The sequence below is a fragment of the Ambystoma mexicanum genome, chromosome 1p (assembly GCF_040938575.1).
Source record: "Ambystoma mexicanum isolate Mex_15411 chromosome 1p, UKY_AmexF1_1, whole genome shotgun sequence".
Taxonomy (NCBI): Eukaryota; Metazoa; Chordata; class Amphibia; order Caudata; family Ambystomatidae; genus Ambystoma; species Ambystoma mexicanum.
The window spans coordinates 969,628,750-969,651,698 of record NC_090921.1 but is presented as its reverse complement, the minus strand read 5'-3'; the positions used below and the strand labels follow the sequence as shown (position 1 = coordinate 969,651,698).

General features: G+C 45.8%; 1 protein-coding gene across 6 annotated transcripts in view; it reads left to right on the top strand.

Moving 5' to 3' along the window:
* Positions 1 to 22,949, top strand: part of LOC138582468 (anillin-like) — a 717,297-nt gene that overhangs the window by 346,371 nt on the left and 347,977 nt on the right. For all 6 annotated transcript variants that reach the window (XM_069653796.1, XM_069653830.1, XM_069653821.1 and 3 more), the window contains 2 exons: positions 9,247 to 9,400; positions 9,553 to 9,688. In XM_069653796.1, coding sequence (XP_069509897.1) covers positions 9,247 to 9,400; positions 9,553 to 9,688 — 290 coding nt within the window. The remainder of the gene's footprint in view (positions 1 to 9,246; positions 9,401 to 9,552; positions 9,689 to 22,949) is intronic.

The window sequence follows — 22,949 nt, the reverse complement described above, 5'->3', positions numbered from 1 at the left end:
CCCTTGTAATCCTATTCGCCTCACCCCTGGCATGCCGCTCACCCTGTTTTCCTCCCCAGTGCCAGATATTATTTTCACCAAGTGGGGACCAGTTCGCCTGGGAGTTGTCCCTCTTCCAGGCTGATCCTCTATGCTAAGAACCTGCCCTCTTCCTCAGGCTGCCCTGCTGTGCCCCAGGGAGGTTCCGCCTCCTTACCGTCTGATTTGAGCAGGGGACCCGGCAACCTGTTTTTTGCCTGTGCTTCCCCGCCCCTTGTGTCGCTGGTCCGGTTCTCTAGACCTCTTCCTTCTCCTGATGTTTTCTGCACTGAAAGTGCTCTGTGCGTGGGGACCCTGGACTTCACTTTTAGTCCGTATTCCCCCATGGGTGAGCTCTGGTATGCTGGCTGACGCTGGACCTCAGATGGCTACACAGGGGACGGGGGGTGGAGTCCCGCCTGCGCCAAGTGTCCTGCCTGGGTTAGCTATGAAGGAGGTCGGCTCCATTTCAACCCATGTCCCTCCTTGTGTACGCCAGCTCAGCAGAGTGCCTGTTGTGGGTGGTCACCCACTTCCTCCGGTCTCTCTCGTCCTAGGGGGCTCGTCCCTCTTTGCTTGGGGGTGGATGTTGCTTCTTCTAGGTGGCCCGGTGACCTGCTACGGTTAGGCCTTGCCGGGTGGATGAAGTACGCAACCTGGCGATACTGCGGCCATCTTGGAATCCCCACTCCCTTTGTTTTTGACATCTGTTTTTCTATTTCAACACCCTCTACTTGTGCTATGATTTCAAAGGGCCCGTCATTCACTGTGTGGCTAATGTGCTTAATAGTCTGAGGATGTTGTCACCTTTTTTACCATTGCAGCACAAGCCACCTCCTGTGAAATGCTGTGGAACATTTTTTCGCCTATAATTGACACAGGGTAACCCTTTTGTTACTTTCCATGCACCTCTTGATCAGGCTGGTGGCAATAGATTAACCTTTTAATCTTTTTTCCATGATGCACTGTTGCATGTTGGCTTTTTTTACCATGATGATGCAATCCGAAGGACTATATACTCTAAATGGCTACGCCGTTTGAGTATATGGTCCTATTCAGTGTGGCATACACTTTGGGGAGGACCCTCCTCTCCATGCATTTTTGCGAGATTTCCTCCAAAAAGATGACCAGTGTGTGTAAGCTGGCAGGAGATTGTGGGGTGCGGGGGGTGGGAGTGTAACTGCCCACAATTGGACAGCCTGTCTGATTTCTAGATATTAGGAGGGGCGATGGACCCAAAAATGTGTGACCACTGGAACCTGAAGTGCTGAAGTGATCTGAAGAATGATTGAGGGATGTCGGAGGACTGCTGCAGGAGCCAGTTGGCCAAGCCAACGCCACCCCTTTTTGGGCCTCAATGGCCTTTGTAAGGCCAACCCCCTTACCCCCACACAACTCCTTTGTCTGGTAGGCATTCTATTTTACACGCATTGCCATCAACAAGCCGAGAGAATTTGCAGGCGTGCAATTCATGTACCACCTAGAACCAGCTTTACACCACTGCAATGACTTCCATCTATAGATGCTGGGCATCCACAGTGCTGTGCTGTGACGCTGGAATAGTGCTGTGCTGACCTTCACCAGATGAGGAGTCGATCAGGAGCCCAGAGTTCAACCGCTGCTCTCAAAATGGCCTACCAATGCCGTCTGAGTCAGTGTAAAACCTGCACTTGTCCAGTCTGTGATGGACCCTGCTCATTTGTCGGACTGATCCAGAGTGACTCTGATCCAGTCCAAGCACTCCAGAGGAACAAGATTGCTGGTGTAAACCCTCAAATAACCCAGCACAAGTACCCCAGTGATTGCTGTCTCCTGGGGGTGTTTTTACCTTTGCGATAGTCTGAGAGGATGAGGTTACTTACCTATTAAACTTCCCCTGTCCCCATTAGATATAGACTGGGTGCAAAGTCCTTCTTATAGAGAGAGCGAGAGAGAGGGAGACCTATCACGCACACACCTTCTGAGCCCTCTTACATGTGTTAATTTTTGTGGTTTAAAACGTTCCCTACTTTAGCAGTTACAGTATGTGGTGCATTATCCTTGTGAAATCCTAAAGTAGTTTGTAACCCACAGAGGGTTACTAAAACTTGTGTATAGTATTTGTCATTGCCCTTAATTGTGTAAAAATGTGCTATTGTGATGAGCTAAAGCATTTTTGTGCTTGTGTGCGGTTCATTTTAATTTACAATATGTGTATTAAATGTGCCACACAAAAGTACTCCTTTCCTCATTAGTTCAGCATGACTGCTCAGCCTCGATATCTTGGGAGAGCGTTAAGTGAAACTGAGTGAGCCAACCTTGTTGCCCCAGTTAGGCTTTTCGAAGTTGTACCACAGGTAACTACAATGAAAAACCGCGTAACATTCCAAATCAAAGGAATTATTATTTAGAGTTGGGATTTTACAAATTTTCAATGTCCCATTGCCAGTTGACCATGTCATCAATGTAACCTGATGAATGCATAATGTTGTTCTCCAATTCAATTTGAGGATAGTGCATTGGCCAACTCCAAAATACCCATGGAAATGTTTGCTAAAGATGGAGCATAGCATTCATCCAGCCAGTAGTATTCATCATTAAATAGAAAAGCAATATTTTCCCTAGTAAATCGTAAAAGCTCAAAGATATGGTAATGTGATGTGTGAGAAACTGATTCCCCTTCAAAAATGCAATTTACTGTACAAATGCCATTTTGTGTTTGTTCAATCGAAGTGTATGATATGGCATTTATAACGTGCCTATACACAAGTATTTCAAGGCGCGACGAGGCAAGGGAGGACAAACGGAGGGAAGATGGACAACGATCCTACTAGGCCAGGTGTCATTCAGATCGTGCACGTGCATGAGAAGGTGGAAAGTGCGGGGGGAGGTGGGGGTCAGTGCAGTACATGGGATAATAGAATAAATAACTAAAATAACTAAGTAAAGCACAGTCAGCAGGTGGAAAGTGCAAGGGTAAAGGCTAAGTGCAGGCATAAGGTGTCAAGTGCTGGTAGTGGGACCGTAGGGATACAACAGTCCCCCAGTGCGGGGGTTGCCAGGAGGGCAGTGCAAGTGTGCGACTGGCGGAGTAGGGGACCTGGGCCCGAGATCAGGGGGTGGCCAGGTAACCAGTGCAGTTTCAGCTAGGAAATCAGCAGGAAAGAGGAGGAGAAAAAGCAGAAGCAAAGAGAGAGGTTTTGAGATGCTTCTGGAACCGGAGATGGTTCTCCTCGAGTTTCATGGGGGTATGGAGGCTGTTCCAGAGGGAGGCCCCAGCCGAAGAAAGAACTACCACCAACTCGTTGCTTGAAGAAGCCACTGACCCAGAGGGAGTTGGAGGCGGATGAGCGAAGAGCTTGAGAAGGAAAATATTTAGGAAGAGAGAGTTGAAGGTATTGAGGCCCCAGAAGGCCCTGTGGACAATGCAGAGGGTTTTGAACTTAATCCTCACAGTCACTGGGAGACAGTGCAGAGATGTCCATCCTAGAGAGATACGATTTCTGAGCTTGGGGCCAAAGACAAGTCTCGCAGTCCTGTTCTGGATGAGTTGCAGAGGGCAGAGAGTAGAAGCATTCAGATTTAGAAAGAGGCTGTTGCAATAGTCCGGCCTAGAGAGAACAAGAGCTCTGGAGACTGAGCTTCTGGGGGAAGGAGAGGAAAGGAAGAATACCTCTGAGGAGGTGCAGCTTGTAGTGTGACTTCTTAGAGACATTGGAGATGTTAGGAGAGAAGTAGAGTGTGAAGTTGAAGATGACCCCAAGGTTTTTAGCCTCACAGGTGGGAGCAGGAAGAGGGCCAAGAGAAGCCGGCCAGAGAGTGAAAGGAACGGAGAGTGTAGGTGTGCCGATGAGGAGAATCTCGGTCTTACTGGCATTAAGGCAGAGATAATTGGCGGCACACCACTCCTGGTTGGCGGACAGACAGAGGTGAGAGAGGGAGAAGAGGTGGCTTAGGGTATCCTGAAAATGAGCTGAGTGTCATCCGCATAGCACTGGAAGTTGGGGCAGAGCAAGGTAATGCAGTGGGCAAAAAGTGCCAGGTATTGGTTGAACAGCCAGGGAGAGAGGTTAGACCCCTGGGTAACAACACAGATACAGATAGAGATAGAGGAGAGGAAAGACCCAAGTTGAACCTGGGAGGCTCGATCAGAGTAAAGAAGCCAGCCACGCCAGGGCCTGACCGGTGATCCCCAGGTTATCACAGAGACAGTTGAGCAGGATGGCGTGGTTGACTGTGTCAAAGGCAGAAGAGAGATCAAGTAAGATGAGGACACATGGGGTGTTGGAATCAAGGTTGGGGAGCAGGTCTTCACAGATGTTCAGGAGAGCAGTTTCCGTGCGTCTGGCAGTTCTGAAGCCAGACTTGCGGTCATGAAGACAACCTACAGATTCAGTGTGAAGATTAAGATGGGAGATGGACAGCTTTTCCAGGACTTTGCCCAGGAAAGGAGTGATGGAGATTGGGCGATAGTTAGCCGGGCAGGAAGTGTCGGCAGAGGGTTTCATAAGACAAGGGTGCACAAGGGAGTGCTTCAGGGGGCAGGGGAAGACTCCAGTGGTGAAGGAGTGGTTGCAGAAATCAGCCAGGGCACGAGCCAGGGAGTCAATGTGGTCCTTGATGGTTTTGGAGGAACAGGGAAGAATCTGTTTTGACCAGGCTTTCATAGATCGGACTTATCAGGGGAAAGGCAGAGAAGAAGGGAGGAGAGGCGGCCGAAGAAGGGCCAGAGGTAGAGTAGAAGGGTAAGGGGGAGAGGAAGAGAGAGAGGCAGGATGTCCTGAGTTTTAGAGATGAAATGAAAAGCCAGTGCCGTGCAGAGGCTCTGGGAAGGGACAGGAGAGGTAGAGACTGCGTCAGGATTGGCCAGTTCCTTGCAGATTTTAAAGAGTTCAGCCGAGTTGTTGGATGCCGCAGAGAAGCAGGCTTGGATGTGAGCTCTCTTCTTTGTGCGAACAGAGAGCCGGTGTTGCCTTTGGAGCAGGCGGCAGGCCAGTTTGTCAAGGATGTACCTGAAGCATGCCATTTCCTCTCAGCCACCCTTCACTTGCGTTTAAGGGTGAATAGGTCTGAGTCGTACCAGGAGTTGCACTTGGCTTTAGGAGGATCCTCATGACATGGGCAAGAACATCGAGAGTGTTCTATATAGCAGAGTGGAGCATGGAAAGGGCTGTGTCAGGGTGTGAGCCAGCCAAAGGGGGAGGAGGGGAGAGAAAGTGGTGGCGAAAGCCTAGACTGACACACGCTTCATGGCCGAAGGGGAGAATAGAGAGTGAGAGAGAGTCGCAAAGGTCGCAAAAGAGTCCAGAGGAAAGACAGGAAGCATCCAGGTGGATGTTGAAGTCACCAAGAAGGAGGAGTTCAGTGGTCGAGACTAGGAGGGAAGAGGAGAGGTCCGCCCTCTCAGCGAGGAAGGAGGAGATCTGGCCAGGTGGCTGATGGATGGTAGCGACAGTAAGGGAATGGCTAGGAGAGAGAGAGCGAGAGTCTGCAGACAAGGCATTCATAGGAGGAGTAGGCCTGCATAGGAATGACGGAGGTAGGAATCCACTCGGGGAAGATCAGGGCTACACCCCGTCTGGAACGGTTGGATCTGGGTGCAGAGAGGGTCTTGTAGCTGTCAGGGAGGAGCGTGTCAAAGCTTGTGACGGAGCTGGTCGTGAACCATGTCTCAGTGAGATCAAGGTCAAGTTCCTCCAGAAGGCGGCAGATGTCAGAGGAGTGTTTAACAGCTGAGTGAGAGTTGCAATATGGAGAAGGTTGCCGTCCTTGAAAGACTTCCGAGGAGGGGTACAAATCAGAAGTACGCCCTGCAGAGGTGTAGAAGAAGCCTGAGGGGGGGGGGGCAGAAAGGGAAGGAGGGGAGGGCAAGGTAGCCAAGGAGAAGGCAGCAGGGGAGGCGAGGAAGCCGTGCAGGGGGGGGCAGGAGGAGAAGAAAGGAAATTGATGCGGCGCGGGAAGTGTCTGTCGAAGAGGAGAAGGTTGGCCTGGGGGCCTTGGACCAAGACTGTGCCATTCACATAAATATTGATGATGACCTTGGAGGAATGGAAGGAGGCCAGAAGCAACACCCTCCACCCCCGCCCGGGTGCCATCATTATTGGGAGAAGAAAAGAAAGGAGAGAGCACAGAGACCATATGTAGGGTCCATAGGTCTGGTGAGGGAACAACAAAGAGGATGTCTGTGAAAGTTTGCCTGGAGGAGGCACTGGTGTAGGTGCCAGCAATAGGGAGGCCTGGGTTGGAGACCAGGATGTCCTTTTTAAAATTCTTCCTACCAGATTTAGTGAGGAGAGCAGGATAGTCGATAGAGAAGCAGTTAGAGAAAATAGGAGAGACAGAGAGCACCATAGAGTAGGTGGTGAGAGGAGAGAAGAGGAAGGGAGGGAGAGGAGAGAACACTAGGGAAGGACACAGGGCAGGTTACAAGCAGACTGGACAGAGAGGTGACGCAAGTTGAACAATTGGACAAGGCGACAGACACTCAGATTCAAAAGACTATCACAATGCAATTTTAAAGACAGGAGAAAAAACACCTAAGTTTGAGGGTCCTTATAAGGGGAAAAAGGCCTAGGTTTCACAAGGTAATTTTAAATACTTTCGATGCAATTTTTTACAACAGGAGATAAAAAAACACCTTAGTTTGAGTGTGAGTGTCTGCTAGGTGGACAGGGTTAGTAGGGTAGTGAGCCGGTCAACCCTGGTGATGGCTACCCACTGGCGTCCCATGCAGACACCAGCTGGAACCGCCTCTTGTTAGTGCCGCCCTTTGCCTAGGGGCCCTTAGCCGCAGTGGCTGCCGGGCAGAGGGTTGCCCAGCAAGGGCTCAATAAGAGGGCCCAATGGGCCAATTGGAGGTGCCGGGTGGGATGGCAGGCGGTTGGAGGGGGGAAGAGGGAGAGGGGATTGGAGGAACGAGGAAACGGGGAAAAACAAAATCAAATAACATGGAAGAGGGTCAGGGGGTGGGTTTCACCTACCACACGGTCCCTGGTACCAGCTTGCAAGAAGGCTCGCAGAGGCCTGCAAAGGTCTCAGAACATGGCGTCACACAGCTGCGTGTGAAAGACCCTCGCCGGAGTCAGGGCCAACAATGTAGAGTGACTTTCTATTGTAGGTAACTAGAATATATCCTTCTTTCCACTTCATGTTGTCGAATTTATGCAGAATGTCCATAGTATCACATACCTAATAATATTTTAATTGATGCATATTTTTGCAAAGGGATATCTATATTTTGATAAAGGTTATGTGGTCCAGCCAGTTCCGCTAAAGGATTGGCATAACCAATAGTATTTCAGTACGTTTCTCATGAATTCTGGTAACAAGTCCTTTTTCTCATCTGTTATCTGTCCCAATTGTAGCCATTCTTTATGTAATTCAACTGCTGCCCTTTGTAATTCACCTTTTGCGTTGCCAGGCAATATTAGTATAACTGCCAGACGGTGCTGGGCAGGGGGCTCTACATTGTACCTCGCAAGTTTGATGTAATCACTTTTGTTCAACACAACAATATCCCCCCAGTGCCTGTTTTGATGCCACGCACTTGATAATTGTTGTAGTGCCTTTTACTTACTTTGCTTAAAATATCATGTTCCAATTGGTTATCTTCCTCTCTTCATCTTTGTTATATTTTTTAACCTGTCAATAATTTTTTCAGATGTAGTAAATTTGAAATGATTTTGTCCTTGCCTTTGCCTTGAAAAATAAAAAGCAGAGTGAAAGGCACGTTGGCATGCCGAGAAAGAATTAATCGTGTCATATTATATAATTGATGCCCCATGAAATATGGATAAAACATTTTGCCCTCAGTTAGGAGCTAGATTTTATAAAAACCAGTGGGAGGAACATTGTACCTAATGGTAACCCAAACAGTAGCCAACCATTTCTATGGTGTCCAGTCAATTCGTCGAAAAAAAACTGGTCGACCAAATGTCTGGCAACCCATTTCTATGTAAAAGACCATGTGCTTTTTGTGTAAGAATCTAATGAAAGTTTGTGTTACTTTGTTTTTGAGGCCAAAGAATATCTTCAAATGCCTCTCTAACTGCCGGCATTGTAATCATCTGGCTGTTTCATAGTTAGGCAGTGTTTATCGTTGTTACTAACACCACTTCCGGGTGCATGCCCAATGTCACTAGAAGGGCTGACACAGGCCAAGTTCTAAAGCTCAACTTGATATTTTAATGGGACTTCAAAACCTGTGATGCATTTGTTAGCTCAGACTTTGATGAGTTTCACTCAAATTGCCCTTCATCAGATCAACCTCTGCAGCCAGAGAATTGGAAATAAACAATGATCAATGTATTTTTTGGATACTCAAGGAAAATCAGTCATTTACATTCCATCATATTGTGCTAAATAAAGCACTTATTCTGCATTCAAGCATGCTTCCACAGTGTTTCAATGTCCCCCAAATGCAGCACCCTGCAATATTGCAGTCTCCCGGCAAGTTAGTTTGATAACTGACCCTCACCTGCATACAAACTATTCAAAAACCTATGTCATACACTCAACCCATCTACAGTTTTCCAGAGAAGAACATCAACTCCCACTGTGCCATCAAGTTGTGAGCAACAAAAGAGAAATTGCGTACCCACAGTAAAAACTGTAAGAAACCAACTCAACATTTACATATAGGACATGATTCATGGAACGTTTTCCTATGGGATTGTGCCATTATAAAACACTTCCATCAATCAGGCCCATAGTTATAAATAACAGTTGACACTCCCAACTCCTATTCATACCAAATGTATACATAGTTACAAAGAATTTTGAGCTGTTAAAATCGTTTCCACATTCTCAGTGGTTTGAAATCTCAGATGTGCAACATCATGTTCTGCCTCTATAAAATGTTGGTCAGCAAGTGAACTGCATTGATATGATATGGGATTTATAAACCACATATTCCATATGTGAGTGCGATTTATGTACCCCTATCCGTTCTGCAAGGGTGCCTTATCTCTACATTATATGATTGGGCACATCATTGTCACTTGTTCCAATAAACCAGATTGCAGTATAATGTAGTTGATTAGTTGGTCTAGCAAAGGTATAGATTTTAAAGGGTAATGGAATTAACCTTCCTGTATCATAAAAATCCAAATGACATTTTCTAATGACTTATATTGCAAATGATAAACATATGATAAATATAAAATGGCAAAAGGTTTCCTGGAGAACAAGCAGAATGCCCCTCTGTTTGAAGAATTGTGTGCTTAAATCGTTCTTGTTTTTTTTCTTCAGTATTGATGCATATAGATCACTGCGTCGCAACCTGGTACAAGCAGGGGGCGAAGGAACACCATGCATAAAGAAACCCACCCTTATGAGTTTATCTGGCGGAACACCAGAGAACGCTTTGGATGGAGAAAACCTCAATCTTAAGGACAAGATCAAGGTAGGTTTACCATAAGGAGCACATTATAGCGGCTGTGGTTTTGTACATTAGGTGGGTCCTTGTGCTTTTCTTCCTACATTTTTCTGTTAGTAGTGGGGAATTGTGTGGCAGAAACTTCATAATCTTCCTGTTTGTTTTTGTCCTCTTCATAGCTCCTTAATGAGGAAGTGACTGCTCTGCAGCGCATTATTCAGCAGACGAGTCGAGCGTTAAACTGCTGTGTGGATGAGGAGCATGGAAAAGGTTCTCGGGAGGAGGCAGAGGCTGAACGATTACTGCTGGTGTCATGTAAGAATATTTTAGTTAAAGAAGGCTCTTCTCTGTATGGATATCCAGTTTGTTTCCCACAAATCGTATGCACTGCTCAATGTGCCCTGTGAAGGTATCAGGAAGTAGACACAGACAACTGGGTAAAACATTTATTAAAATAAAAAGAAGGTTGGAAAAAGGTCTAACTTGTCCTATGCTAAGGTGGGGATTTCCCTACTTAACTGAAACTGATAGTCTGTGTCAGGAAGTCCAAAGCAAATGTCTTGTCTGTGTCCAAAACCTATACATGCCCTCACATCTACTTGTATATAATGTGTAGGGATGTCTGCATCAAAATGAAACGTGTTCAATAAACGTTCAGAGCTTCTTCCAGCTTGTGGTCGGGATTTTCCCTTCCCCAGGATTCAGGATAGTTCACGTTGTCAAAAAGAGGGGTTCCCTTCCCGAGCTTTCAAGTCATTGTTCCAAAACAAGACAATTCCTTGGGATACTTCCCAGCTTTTCTGGCGGATTTGCCTTTCGCCAATTTCATCAATATCAGAGTTCAGTTCATTAATATTATATCAGATCATACCTGTTTTCCTTGATCTTCAATCACAAGCTTACAGGTGTGTTAAGCAGCTTTTCTTTTAGGTGGGTGTACCCAATCTAAGCACAGTTGTCGGACCACACAGTCCACCCATTACAGGTCATGCAACCAACACACCTTACTTGCTGCTTCTTCAGTTACACTGCCACTGTTTCAGCTTCACCGTGGTATTGGATGTATTCTTTTGGAGCTTTCTCAATACTTGTTTTGCCACCATTCACTTGTTCTACTTTCAAATATTCTCAGAGCTTTTGCCAGTGCTTATCCTTTCAGTTTACACAGTTCCTTATAATCTTATGGCACTTGCCAATGCTTGTTTTCTTCAGTTTACTCACTTCAGAGTTCAAAGACTTCTGTTTCCCTGGCCCTTTTCTGGCCTTATCAATTTTGTCTTGCTCACAGTTCGGTATTCACAAAACATTCATTGTTTTCTCAGCCTTCAGGTTATCGTACTGTCAAGTCTTTATTTCAAACTGGACTGGCAGTCAGACTGCCTAAAAGTCCCCTGCTGGCAAGCGATTCAGCCTGCATAAACCATGCAGTTCACTGCACAGCGTCCCCGAGTCATGCCGGCTTCTTTGACTCACTGGGTACGCTGTCTCCAGATGCTGTCCTCCGCATCGGCAGGCTCTCTGTGGCTGTCGCTGCTCCCGGCTCGGCGCGCCTCTCATTTACGCCTTGGTTGTATGTAGAGGCAGTCTCCCTGACTCCAGGAGGTATGCAGAACAAATCTGCTACTGGAGACCTTTCGAATGCTCCCGCCCCAATCCGCTTCAGCTGCAGCGACTCAGCAGCTCCTACGTGCTTCGGGCACACGTCTCTCTGGTCTCAACTCCGGCTTCTCCTGCAAGTGTTCCACAGGCGATCTCATTAGCCTCATCTGATTGGGCCATTCATACACCCTCCTGGGCCCCAAGTGCAGGCAATGTACCTTTACTGCATAACAGTACTCAGCATCCCTCTTCCTCGTCTCAGTACCAGAGTGGGGTTTGTGTATATCTGAGTTCATAAAGAGAGGATGTATGACTATGGGTTATCTCTTACTCGTCTGTTTTCGGCCGAATGGTCGACTAAAAAAGAAAACGAATGCGCGTTTGGTGTACATTCCGCATGGTAAAAAATGACCGAAGCCCATAATACCAAACAAGGGGCACGGTGGCTGTGGGGGTGTCCCCCGCTCCCCTAGTTCGGTATTATGGGCTACTGGGATTGCGGGGATGTCCCCTGCATACATTGAATGGGCAGCGGGGGACAAACAGCAAAAATCCCAAAAGCTCAAGTTACAAAATTACCACACCCACTTAGGCAATTTTGTAACTTGAGGTTTTGGGATTATTTATTTCTACATAGAATGCGTCTCAGCACCTGGCTGGCGTTTTTTGGGAGAGTGTTTTCTGGAAAAATAGGGAAGAGATTGGTAATATCCTATAAAGGCCTGGGGGATATTGTGTCTCACGCAAGGGTGCCTCATCCCCACTCACCAAGTCCAGGTGATCCTCCCTTGCATATCTACCCCCAGGGTCAGGATCTGAAAGCTACAGCCTTTCCCTGGCCACCTAGGAGGAGGATATATTGTGGGAAGAAGTGAGGACACCCTCAGATTCCTCACAGCCCTCAGATGCTACTATACAGCATTTGCTAAATCAAGGGATTCCTTCCTCTGAGTCTGTTGCTTGAACTCTATTCCTCGCCATTCAATGCTCATTCATAATATATTACATATTTGAAACCTTGCCTGTAAATTCCCAAAGGAAATGCTGTTTTCACTGTAAATTACCAGTCAAGGGATGATTTTAACGGTTTAATGCATGTGTGCATCAGTATAACTTGCAGCATCACAGAATACTTCTTTAGACCTCCCCGGACTGTTTCAAAGTCTTTCTGTTTTTTTATTTGGAGAATCTTTCACTCTGTGAATAGTACTCTTCTCTGATAGATATGTGACTAGGACCAACGGCAGTTCAGCGTGAAGAAGCTCATGAATCGGGGAAATGGCCAGTGTCAGGAGTCAACTTGATCACTTGTTGCCTAGTTTGAATGCCCCTGTCACAACCCTTACCCCCATCAACATGTGCTCTCTCCCTGAAACGGCCTACAACCATGCCTGCAAGGGCTGTGTCTGGCTATCCACTTATAGTGTCTGTTGGACCTGGTCAGTGTACAGTGACTGTGCAAGGAGCATGGCCTTTGTCCAAGCTCAATGGATGTGTAGTGCCCCTGCTTAAGTGCCTATATGCCTTACTGAGTCAGTGGAATGGTATTCTCATAGTTGACCATGCCAACTTGACCTACTCCCATTTGACTGCATCTTTATGACCTAATTCGGTAGGTCAAATGATGCACTTTAATTACAAAATAGTTGTGGAGTGGGGCAAGGGAATAGATTGAGGTGGGAGAAAGTCGGGAGGAGGGGGGGCGCTGGGAGATGTTTTAGGTCAAACAACCCATATCCAGTGGAACTGGTCTGAGGTCAAACATGTCTGCAGGCACTCTCTGACCTTCAATGAGATGGACAATGCAAAAATGTTGGCCTCTCCCCATTGGGTCCCAACCAAAACAGTGTTTTTTTTCTTCTTTTCTTTATTTTTTTTTTGTTGCTTCATATTCCAAGCCTTGAGCATGCCCTCGCCATCTTCGGTTCTATAGAACTGTGTAAATTATAAAGCGGTTTTATATGTTAACAAAAGTCTATAGATGAAAATGTATGTTGTCTACATCAAAGACGACAATATTGCTAATTTATCCAAAAAAGTAACACGCTGGAGTCACAAAGTATTACACTAATAGAGCAGTACTAACTGTTATTATATTGACATATTACATTTGCCTTTCATGAATTCCTCATTGAATGTACATTACAAGGACTACTTCACATGCTCCCAGGTACCAGAATGTGCAATAGAAGCATGGAACACATCTCCACACAAATGGACTCTTCGTATGCTCTTTTGTGAAAGCCTCTGGGTCTGGGGCACCCAAGATGGCAGGCAAACTGAGTTTTCATTCTAGCCTTCAACAAGCATATTACATGATTTCAGTTCAGATTTTAGGTCTACAGACTCACTCCCCATTCTGCCTGTTATTTATTTATTTTTACTATGGTTTGATCTTCCCCAAGCCAAAAAAAAGAGTGCAAGTGTCGGTAGTCTGTACTCTATGATCTACTTTTGCTGTTTTCCCTCCTGCAGCTGTTTTTGTGGATTGAGCAAGAATTCCACATTCTTAATTATTTAAAATGCCCTTTCAATGGTAAAGAACATATGCGGCTGATGATATATTTTAAGGCCATAAACGTTCTGTTCATATTTATGAAATCTATCATTTAGACCGATTAGAATAGTTCTTAATTCAAGGTTTATTTTTTTTTTATTGCTGGTTGAGAAAACTCAACCTTTAATAATACATAATAAACAGAATACATTTCATTAAAAGAATTTCATCTCACATTTGCAAACTTAAAACCAATGCTTCGGGTATTTACATAAAATTTAATTTCTCATCAAATCTAAACAGAGTAAAAAACCATTAAAATTCATAGAACATCCTAAAACCGATTCTAAATTCACTGCTCTAATAAAACCTATGAATCCTATAACTGTCAAAGTAGTCCTCCCTGCAAGCAAGTATGCCAAATCACATCAGTATCTAATCTGGTAGGCATATGAAATAACTTTCCTAGATGAACTCTAATCAAATTGCTGAAAGCAGTACAGTCCATTACCCAATGTTTTGTGCTCTCCAACATTGTAGCATTTGTCGACAGAATCGACAAACATTCAAGTTTGCTGGAATCTTGTTGACTCTCAATCAAGATTTGTTTGGAGCGCAATAGATTCCAGTGAATGCGAGTGAAAAGTGCACGGGTCAATTTGTTCGGGTATATGCTTAGTGCTTAGGAAGGGGGCTAACATGCCCCACCTTTTATAATCTTACCTCAAATATTCCAACGATGGACAAGAGTGCAACCTTTCCAGTGTCAATGCTGAATCCTGTTGATAAAATAGTATCTTTACCCTGCCTGGATAGTCAATCAAGTCCTAGACAGAAAAACTTCTTATCCAATAACATATTACACAGCTCCTGAAAGGCTAGAATTCTACTACAGCACTTCTTAGTGTAAAAGGCATTAAAATCTTCAAATAAAAAGTAGACTACTGGACATATTAGAATCTTATGGAAGAGCAATAATGTTTTCAGGTACCGTCTTGATCTTAAGGAGACTAGTCCTAAATCATAGCAAATGACTGCTACTGGAAAACTCATGGATAGTTTAATTCATGTTTCCAAATTCTTCCCTCCAAGACTGTCAGATTATCTAAAGTAGCAAAGGGATGGGTTTCAGTTCCGCACAGGAGCTTGGGAATTATTTTAGCCTTGTAGTATTTTATAACTAGTTTCAAGGAGAACCTGCCAAACCTTGTCAATCATCTTTAACTGGATGATCATTTTTGAAGTGAACTCATTCAGCCAAACCTGACTGTTCTTCAGACAGGGTCTCGCGTTGATAGGGGAGCTCAGATAAATCAATGAGTCAAAACTAGTGACCACCGATTTTCTGATAAACCACTTCAAATTACACTACTTCCTAGTCTTGGAGAATCTTTTTTTTTTTTTTTTATTCTGTAAGATTCACAATCCACGCGTGATCCTCCATGTAATATGAAAAGGAAATAATCGGGCGTTGAAGACTGATTTGAGTGGAAGCGAACAGACAAAATTCATCCGCATACAAGAGCCAACAAAACACACATTTTGCAATTTTTTAGATGTTGGAGAGGCAGGAGACGGTGCGTCCTCAATATCAGCGAGGCATACGTTAAATACAAAGGGAGCGAGCACACATCCCTGTCTCACCCCACAGGAAGTTGGTATTTTCCTTGATAGGACCTCCTCATTATTCAGTCGGACTTGAATCTCCGTTCTAGAGTAGAGGGCAATTAACGTATCAGCCAGAATACCCCAACTACATAATTTCTGCCAAAGCTGGCCTCGAACCAAAGCGTCAAAGGCTGCCGTCAGGTTTAGGAATGCCCCATAAATTGCTGAACTGAGTTGATGACTAATCTGTTCAACACTGTCCCCATCTGACGCCTGAAACCAATTTGCCATTTTGAAATTCTACCTGTCTCAGCCACCCAGGCCTCCAGATAATGTAGCATGATCAACACTAATATCTTACTATCCGCGTTGAGCAGTGCTATAGGCCGATAACCCTCAGGGCTAGCTCTATCCCTGCTCTTGAAAATAGGCACAGTATAGGCACAGGACAAAGAGAACGGAAAAGCTCCCGTAGCAAGTTTGTTGACAAACAGGATAGATAGTGTTTTAGACCACACCGTCCTATCTGCTTTAAAGACCAGGTTAGCCAGGCCATTGGGACCGGGCGCAGGCAAGGAACTAATTGAAATAAACACCCTAGAGATCGTTTCTTAACTGAAATCCATATTTAACACTGCAAGGGAATCCCAGGCCGGATTCACAGCACAGCACAGCACACCTTTGCAGGCTTCACTTTTACTATGGTACTGATGTAACCTCAGAACATGGTTATATTTTTCAAAAAATACCTGGTGCTATACAAAGCTATGACTTTAACTGGCTGTGCCTCTTGCGCACCCTCCAGCTCTGCAAGCCAGTTCTTTGCTTTGCCTGGGCCTACTGTGTGACGCTGTATTCTTTTTTTGTTTTTTTGTTAGCGGGTCCTCAACCTTTTGTTTTAGACTACAACTTCCCACCAGCATAGTAAATGGTGAGCAATCATGAGTTGTCGACCAAACCCTTGGAAAGCCGTAGATTGCAGACTTTGGCATTCTTATGCAATGTCAGCTACTATTAATATTAAAATTCAGACAGAAGGTGTATGTCAAGATCTTACTGGAAATGGAGTTCCGAGAGTGTGACACACATTCTCAGTAGTTAAGGGGTTTGTGTCCCATTAAAGGCACAGATTAACATTTCCTACTTATGTGACCAGTTTCACAAAAGAGGGCTTTGCAGAGAAGAGACGAGGGAGAGGGAGAGGGACAGGGACAGGGACAGGGAGAGGGAGAGGGGCAGAGGGGGAGAGAGATTATTTTGGTCGGGAAAAGGGGGCTCAATTGGTTAGGGACTGACAACCAATTAGGAGGTGCCGTGGGGGATAAGACACCCCCCATTAAACAGGAACTTGTGGATGTTTGGGGGGGAGGTCAAGGAGGTGAAGGTGGCAGATCATAAGACCAGCAGAAGGAAGGACATGGCGAGGATGGTGGAAGCGAATTTTGGAGCAGGTGAGGTGTTGGCTAGTTAGTGCATGTAGTACTGCAGTGTGAGTGTGCATGACAGAATAATACATTGGTTGGGTGAGAAAGTGTAAGGGGTGAATGTGAAGTGTTTAGAAATGAATGAAATGCCAGTGAGTTGTGTGCAGTAGGGGGTAGTAGTGCAATAAAATTCAAGGATCGTTGCAAGAGTGTGAGATCAAATGGACAGAGGAGAAAGTAGTAGAAGGCGGAGTAAGAAGGGGAGAGGAGTGAGAAAAGGCCATCATACACTGAGAGAAAGAAGTGGGTGTAAAAGCAAGTTTACTGAGTCAGACCGCGTGTCTGGAAGGCGCAATTCGATTTCCCGTTTAGAAAATGAACGCATTGATGGATTACAATTTAGGAAGTCCCGGAGGAGGTTTAGAAAAATAAGCCTGCATGCCTTTAGGTTATCATTGTAGTTTGTCTAGTCTTTTAGCATACTGAGGGTGAAACAGTTTGTATCTACTAACCAGGGGCTAAGGCAACCTTTGTTAGGATGGAGGTACTTTCAGACCAGAGAGAGGGGCGACCCGAGGGCCCAGAAAATTCTATTGAAGACATTTGAGTCTCTGTGAGACTGAGTACTTCTTGTACCACCTGTGACACCATGCCATTTTATCCATATTTAACCTGTACTTGCCACAGTTTGAGGACTCTTCCCGCTTCAGAAAAGCAAGGGCACCTTCAATGGATTGCATCCTCCCACAGATTGCTCACCTGGAGAAATACTCCCCATCACAAGCTGTCCTCTGAAAACCTTTGCAAGGGAATATATTCTAGCTTGATGATCATGTTTTGATGCTCGGCCTCCTTGACTCCAGATGTGACGTCGCCATTGTATAAATAGCACTCACTATGCCCCCTTGCCTTCAATCCTTTGTCCTGTGTGTTGTTCATTGGGAATACATTTTCAAAAACGTCATCTGCTTTGCTATGCCCGTTCCCACACCATCTGGGTTCAAAAACTCATGCTACAAAATGTCCATCACTGACTCACACATTATGCATGCGTTGCCTGGGGCCGACCATGACATGGAGTCATGTGGTTTCTGTCAGTTGACAAGTAGTAAGTCTCTTAGGGAACGGGTCATTAAGTTGGTACTAGGCTGTCCCACTGAAGTTCCCAGCGTCTTTTCTCCCGAATTCTTCAGAGGTTGAGATGGAAGAACTGACTCCAGGGAAAAGAGATGAGAGGTCGGGTAGGAATCACAAAAATACCAAGACGCGGTTGTGCATCTGAGCCATGAGAGTATTCATCAGACTCCTATTATGAGGTTAAAGCTTTGTTTCCTTTGAAATATGCTTCTAGGGAGGAATTTCAGGATCAAATGTTGGCTATTTTCTCAAAGGGTGTGTCGACGGTTTCCCTCAGCCTGCTGGGATAGATTTTCAGGAGTTTCTAACCACACGCTCTCTAGCCCTATACCTTCGGCATCAGTAACTGCACTCAACAGTGCATCGTCTTTGGACCACTACTGACAAAAAAGATTGTGTTCCCTTCAGACCTGACGCCTTGGTGGAAGCAGGACAGGACCCTGAGCCTAGTCCTTAGAAGTGCAGCAGGCTTTCCTGTACGGTCATCCTAATGTGCAGTTTTGGAAGATGGTGCAGAAAGTGAGGATTGCTTTGGGCATTCTGCCCCCAGCTAATCCACTAGTTGTGTATGAACTGACGGATATTCTGGACAAAGTTCCTCTTACTAAAACCCCTCTTCAGTTTTAAGCGATTATTGCGAATCTAGACTTAGCCTTGTGGTAGAGGGCTTGTTGAACTCCTACATTGGACAAGGACCTTACAAAGTGGTACAAGTTGTCGTGGGGTGGGGTGGGGTGGGGTTGGGGGGCAGTTCTTTTCTAGGCCTCCCTCACCACAAGGCCTGCTCCAGACAGCCACAGCTAACTTCAGGCGTTGTCTTCAACTCTCCCTTCAGAAAGGGAAGGAAAGAAGATGAGCTCAGTAGCGAACAAAGTGTTTGCATCTGGGAGTATGGCCATAAAGGCTGTGAACGCCCGTGTGCATTGGCCAAGAAATGTTACATTTTGTGGACAGTGGTTTCTGAGACATAGGACCATTTAGCAGAAGGTGAATTTCAGGATGGCGTTTTGTAGACTGTTGGGGCTCGCAAGTAAACAACCTACCAGACTCTGCATGCCAGCATGGATGCAGCTAACCTGGAGATGCCATTGTTGATGCACAGAGCCTCATGGCTAATACCTTAATTGTTTCACCGGAGGTTCAGGTGAAACTGCTTGTTATACAGTATAATGGTGAGCACCTATTTGAACCTAAAGCTGACCAGTCACTGGAGAGTTTCAAGTACTTGTGAATAACAGCTAAATATTTGGGTTTAGCAGTCCAGCAGCCTCCCCTGATGCCCTTCTTTTGCCAATGGTTCAAGAGGATGAGGATTCGACTGGTTTACATCCTTCATGCACAGGGAGCCACAATTGTCCCTGGCCAAGATAGTGCAGAGAAGATGCACCTGTCCCGGTAGGGCTAGGGGTGCGTTTAATAGGCAATGACCACTGCCCCGTCTTCAGCCTCAAAACGTCTTTGTAATCTACCCCACACGGCTCCCGTTGGGTATCGTATTCGCCTTCGAAGAGAGATGGTGAGACATCACCTCAGATGTTTCAGTTCTGCAGCTTCTCCAAGTAGGCTTTTCCCTCCATTCTGCCAGAAACTTCCAGACAAACCCCCTCTGCTTCTGGGCTTTGGTCTGAAGCATGTGCTACTGGAGGAACTGGCAGCTCTGTTGGCCAAAGGAGCTGTGGAAGAGCACCCGACTTCGGAGGAAGATTCGGGTTGGTACTGCGGGTACTTTTTACTGCTGAAAATCCCATCCTGGATCTCGGGGGCTTCAACATGGGGAAAGACCTGTTCAGGATGTTGGCATTAAGACGAATTCTCCATGCTCTGTAGAGTCAGGACTTGTTGATGATGTTGGAACTCAAGTAGGCTTATTTCCATGTGCCATTCACCCCCCGCACAGGATTCTTCTGAAGTTTTTGATGGGCATTACCCATTACAGTTTAAGGTCCTGACTCTCAGACTGATCTATGCCGCCTTGGGCCCACATGTTGTTGGCAGGGTGGTGGAAGTGGCTTGTTTCAGGAGGATCTGTATTCATATCTTTCCCTACCTTAACCGCTGGATCCTATTGGGGTTGTTCACCTGTGCAGGTGTTGAGCCATCTTGGAGATACCTGCTGGCTACTGCACATCTTGGGCTTCTCCCTGAGATTCTAGAAGTCCCAGGCAGCACCCTCTCAGAGGCTCCAGACCATTGGAGCAGTCCTGGGCACTCTAGTGGGGCGATGAGTTTTCTGCCTGAGGAGAGAGTCTCCAGCATTAAACAGATGGTCATTTCTTTCCAGAATGCACAAAAGCTGTGGTCTCTGCCTTTCTCTACTTTCTGGGCCTCATGGCATCCTGTTTTTCTGGTGCTGCAGTCCTGGTAGGGAATACGTTCCCTCCATTGGCTGCTCTTCAGGCGCTGGCCACAGTTCTCTGCCAGATGCTGAACCTTCTGCGGCTCTCGAGAAAGGTTGCCAAAAATTTGATGTGGCATTGAGCTGGGATAATCTATTGCTGTGGGAGCCATTCTGACAACCTATGGCTGAACATCAAACTGTCACGGACACCTCCCTGAAAGGTGGGGTGCTCACCTCAGGCATATGTGGCTGAGCAAGCTTTGGTCCCGTGTAAAATGCCTGTCTCACATCAATCTATTGGAGCTGTGAGCGGTCAGACTAGCGCTGATGGCTTTCTTGCCCTTTCCATGGAAGATTTTCTTTTGGTTTCCGACAGACAATACATTGACCATACACTGCGTCTGCAAGAGGCTGTGTACGGTTATTGCCCCTATGCAGGGAGGCCATGCGGCTCTGGGATATCTATTTCGGCTCTGCATCTGGCGAGAGCAGAGAACGGGGTAGCGTCCGTCCTGAGCAGGCAGGGTGAAGTCTCCCTTGAGTGGGAGTTTTGCCTGGAAGTTTTCCTGGAGATCTACCTTTTTGTGTTTCGTTGCAAACAGATCGACTTGAGAGATTCCCAAAGTGCAAACTTCTGTTTGAGAGGGTATGTTTTGCTTTGTCGTGGCCACCTTCAGAGATCACGTGCTTTCGTTCTCCAGACCTCTGCAAAAGTAGTTATTGGATTTCGGATAGGCAAAAAAACTACACATAACACATTAGTTATAGTTATAAAAAGTGGTGCGTTATAGGCACTTTATTCAATTATAACATGCAATAAGTAAGAAATAAAGAATAAATGCATCGGTTATATATAATCAAAGAAAAAATGCTTCACTGTTAAGATCGCCACAGCAGGCACCTTCATCTCAGCCACAACACTGCTTAGTCCCGTAGCATGTAGGCAAAGAGATTGATCGTTCTAACGGGGATCTGGAGCGGAGCGTCCTCCCTCTCAGTGGGACTGCATCAGCTGGGGTCCAAATTCTAACTCTGTATTCCAAGAGAAAAACCCTTGTCTCTTAGGGGGGGCAGCTTTCGATCCCCGCCCCTCATAGGTTACCATGTTGCCCTCGGCCGAAGAGCAGACAATAAGCACGAGGCATAAACAGAGTGGAATATTCCAGTTAGAGGTGGAAAAAACCCATCTTCCCTCCTTTCTGTCGTTCCCCCTGCCTCTTATCACTGCACCTGCAGAGTGCTCCGACACCCTTTCTAGCTTGTCCTTCGGCGGACAATACAATAACTAGTCTCCTCGGCTTGGTCATCTTCGCCAGCAGAAATACATTTTTACTAGCGGAGCCCAGGCCCAGGGAAATGTAGACTTTCATTACTGTTTCAGTGCGGTAAATGGAAGTGAATATCCAAGATGGCTGCGGATCGACGCCATGTTTTCTGGCTCATTTCGCACACCCATTACAGGTTATTGGAGGATGCTTTTATGGTGGATTGGAACTTCGATCCCATTATGCGTTCCCATCAACTCCCATCATCCCATTGATTCTCAGGAGGTAGACGTTTTCGTCTTGCATGATTCTATTTGCCCTTAATTGTCTGATAAGAACATGGTACCAGGGACCTTCTCCAGATAGCCTTCTGCCCACCTCGATGCCTTCCTCTGAGGACGGACTTGCTGTCCCATTTGGAGGGTTCAGGGTACCAAACTAACGTGGAGTCTCTCAACCTTCATGAGTGGATGTTGAGAGGATAAGCTGGGAGCTTAATGATAATGCTCTGGCGATGTTGCTGGCTTTGTCTATGACAGCAATGAGGTCCATGTATGTGTTCAGATGGAGGAAGTTTGAGGAATGGTGCAGGGGAACGGCGACAACCCCTCGTCATGTCCCACTTCAGTGGTTCTGGAGTTTTCGCTGTCCTTGGCTAGACATCGCTGAAAGTGGCAAAGGTAAAGGGTTACCTGGCTGCCCTTTCTATTTTCAAGAGGTCTCCAGAACAAGGTTTCTTATTTTTAGTTCTGTTGGTTTCTGTGTTCCTGCAGGGTTTAACAAACCTGTTTTCACAGACATAATTTGTGGTTGTTCTATGGGAACTTAGTATGTTTCTTTCTTCTCCGAGCCTTTACATTCATGCTCTATTCACCTTCTGACTTTAAAACTGTTTCTGGTGGCAATTAAGTTTTCCAGTAATGTTAGTGAGATGCATGCCTTGTCATGTACGCCTTATTTCTTTTTTTTTTTTTATTTTTTTTTTTTTTAGGTGAAAGTTGTTTCAGAGTTTCACATAAATCAAAATATTGACTGTTCAGTGTTTTGTCCTCCCCCTCACACTTCCAAGGAAGAGATGCTTCATAGGTAGGATCCCAAGAGGGCACTCCGGTTTTCCCTAGCCAGAAAAGATCCTTTCTGTTGGAATCAGCTCTTCAATTGTTTTTCTCATGCACCTTTGAGTTGTGTTGTGACCAAACAAACCTTCCTTTTGGATCACATTGTGCATAAGAGTGTTATGAGAAGGCGTGCAAGGGGGTACTGTCAGGGCTTTGGGCTCATTTTATCTTGTATCAGAAGGGTGCAGCATCTTCCGGCGCTGCACAGAGGGGTTCTATAAAAAGAGATCTGTCAGACTGCAACAGGGGCCTCATTGCACATGTTTCTATGCATTCAAGTTTGGATTTGTTTGCTGGCAGTGATGCCCACTTTAAGAGAGCAGTCTTGCAAATTGTCCTTTTTGTATGTTCGCTTTCAACCCTCCTATGGGTACCGACACTGTTGAGGCGTCTATCCAATGATAAAATCTGTGGGGCAGATGCTATCAATTGAATGACAAATGTTCTTTCTGTGGATTCTCTTCCCACAGATTTCTCGTCACCCTCCCCTCCCATCCTATCCTCTTCTGAAAGCAAATGAAATCAAACTAAATAAAAAAACGTAGTTATGACTTTGTACATATGTAGTAGTGGAAAGTGTTGCGTGACAA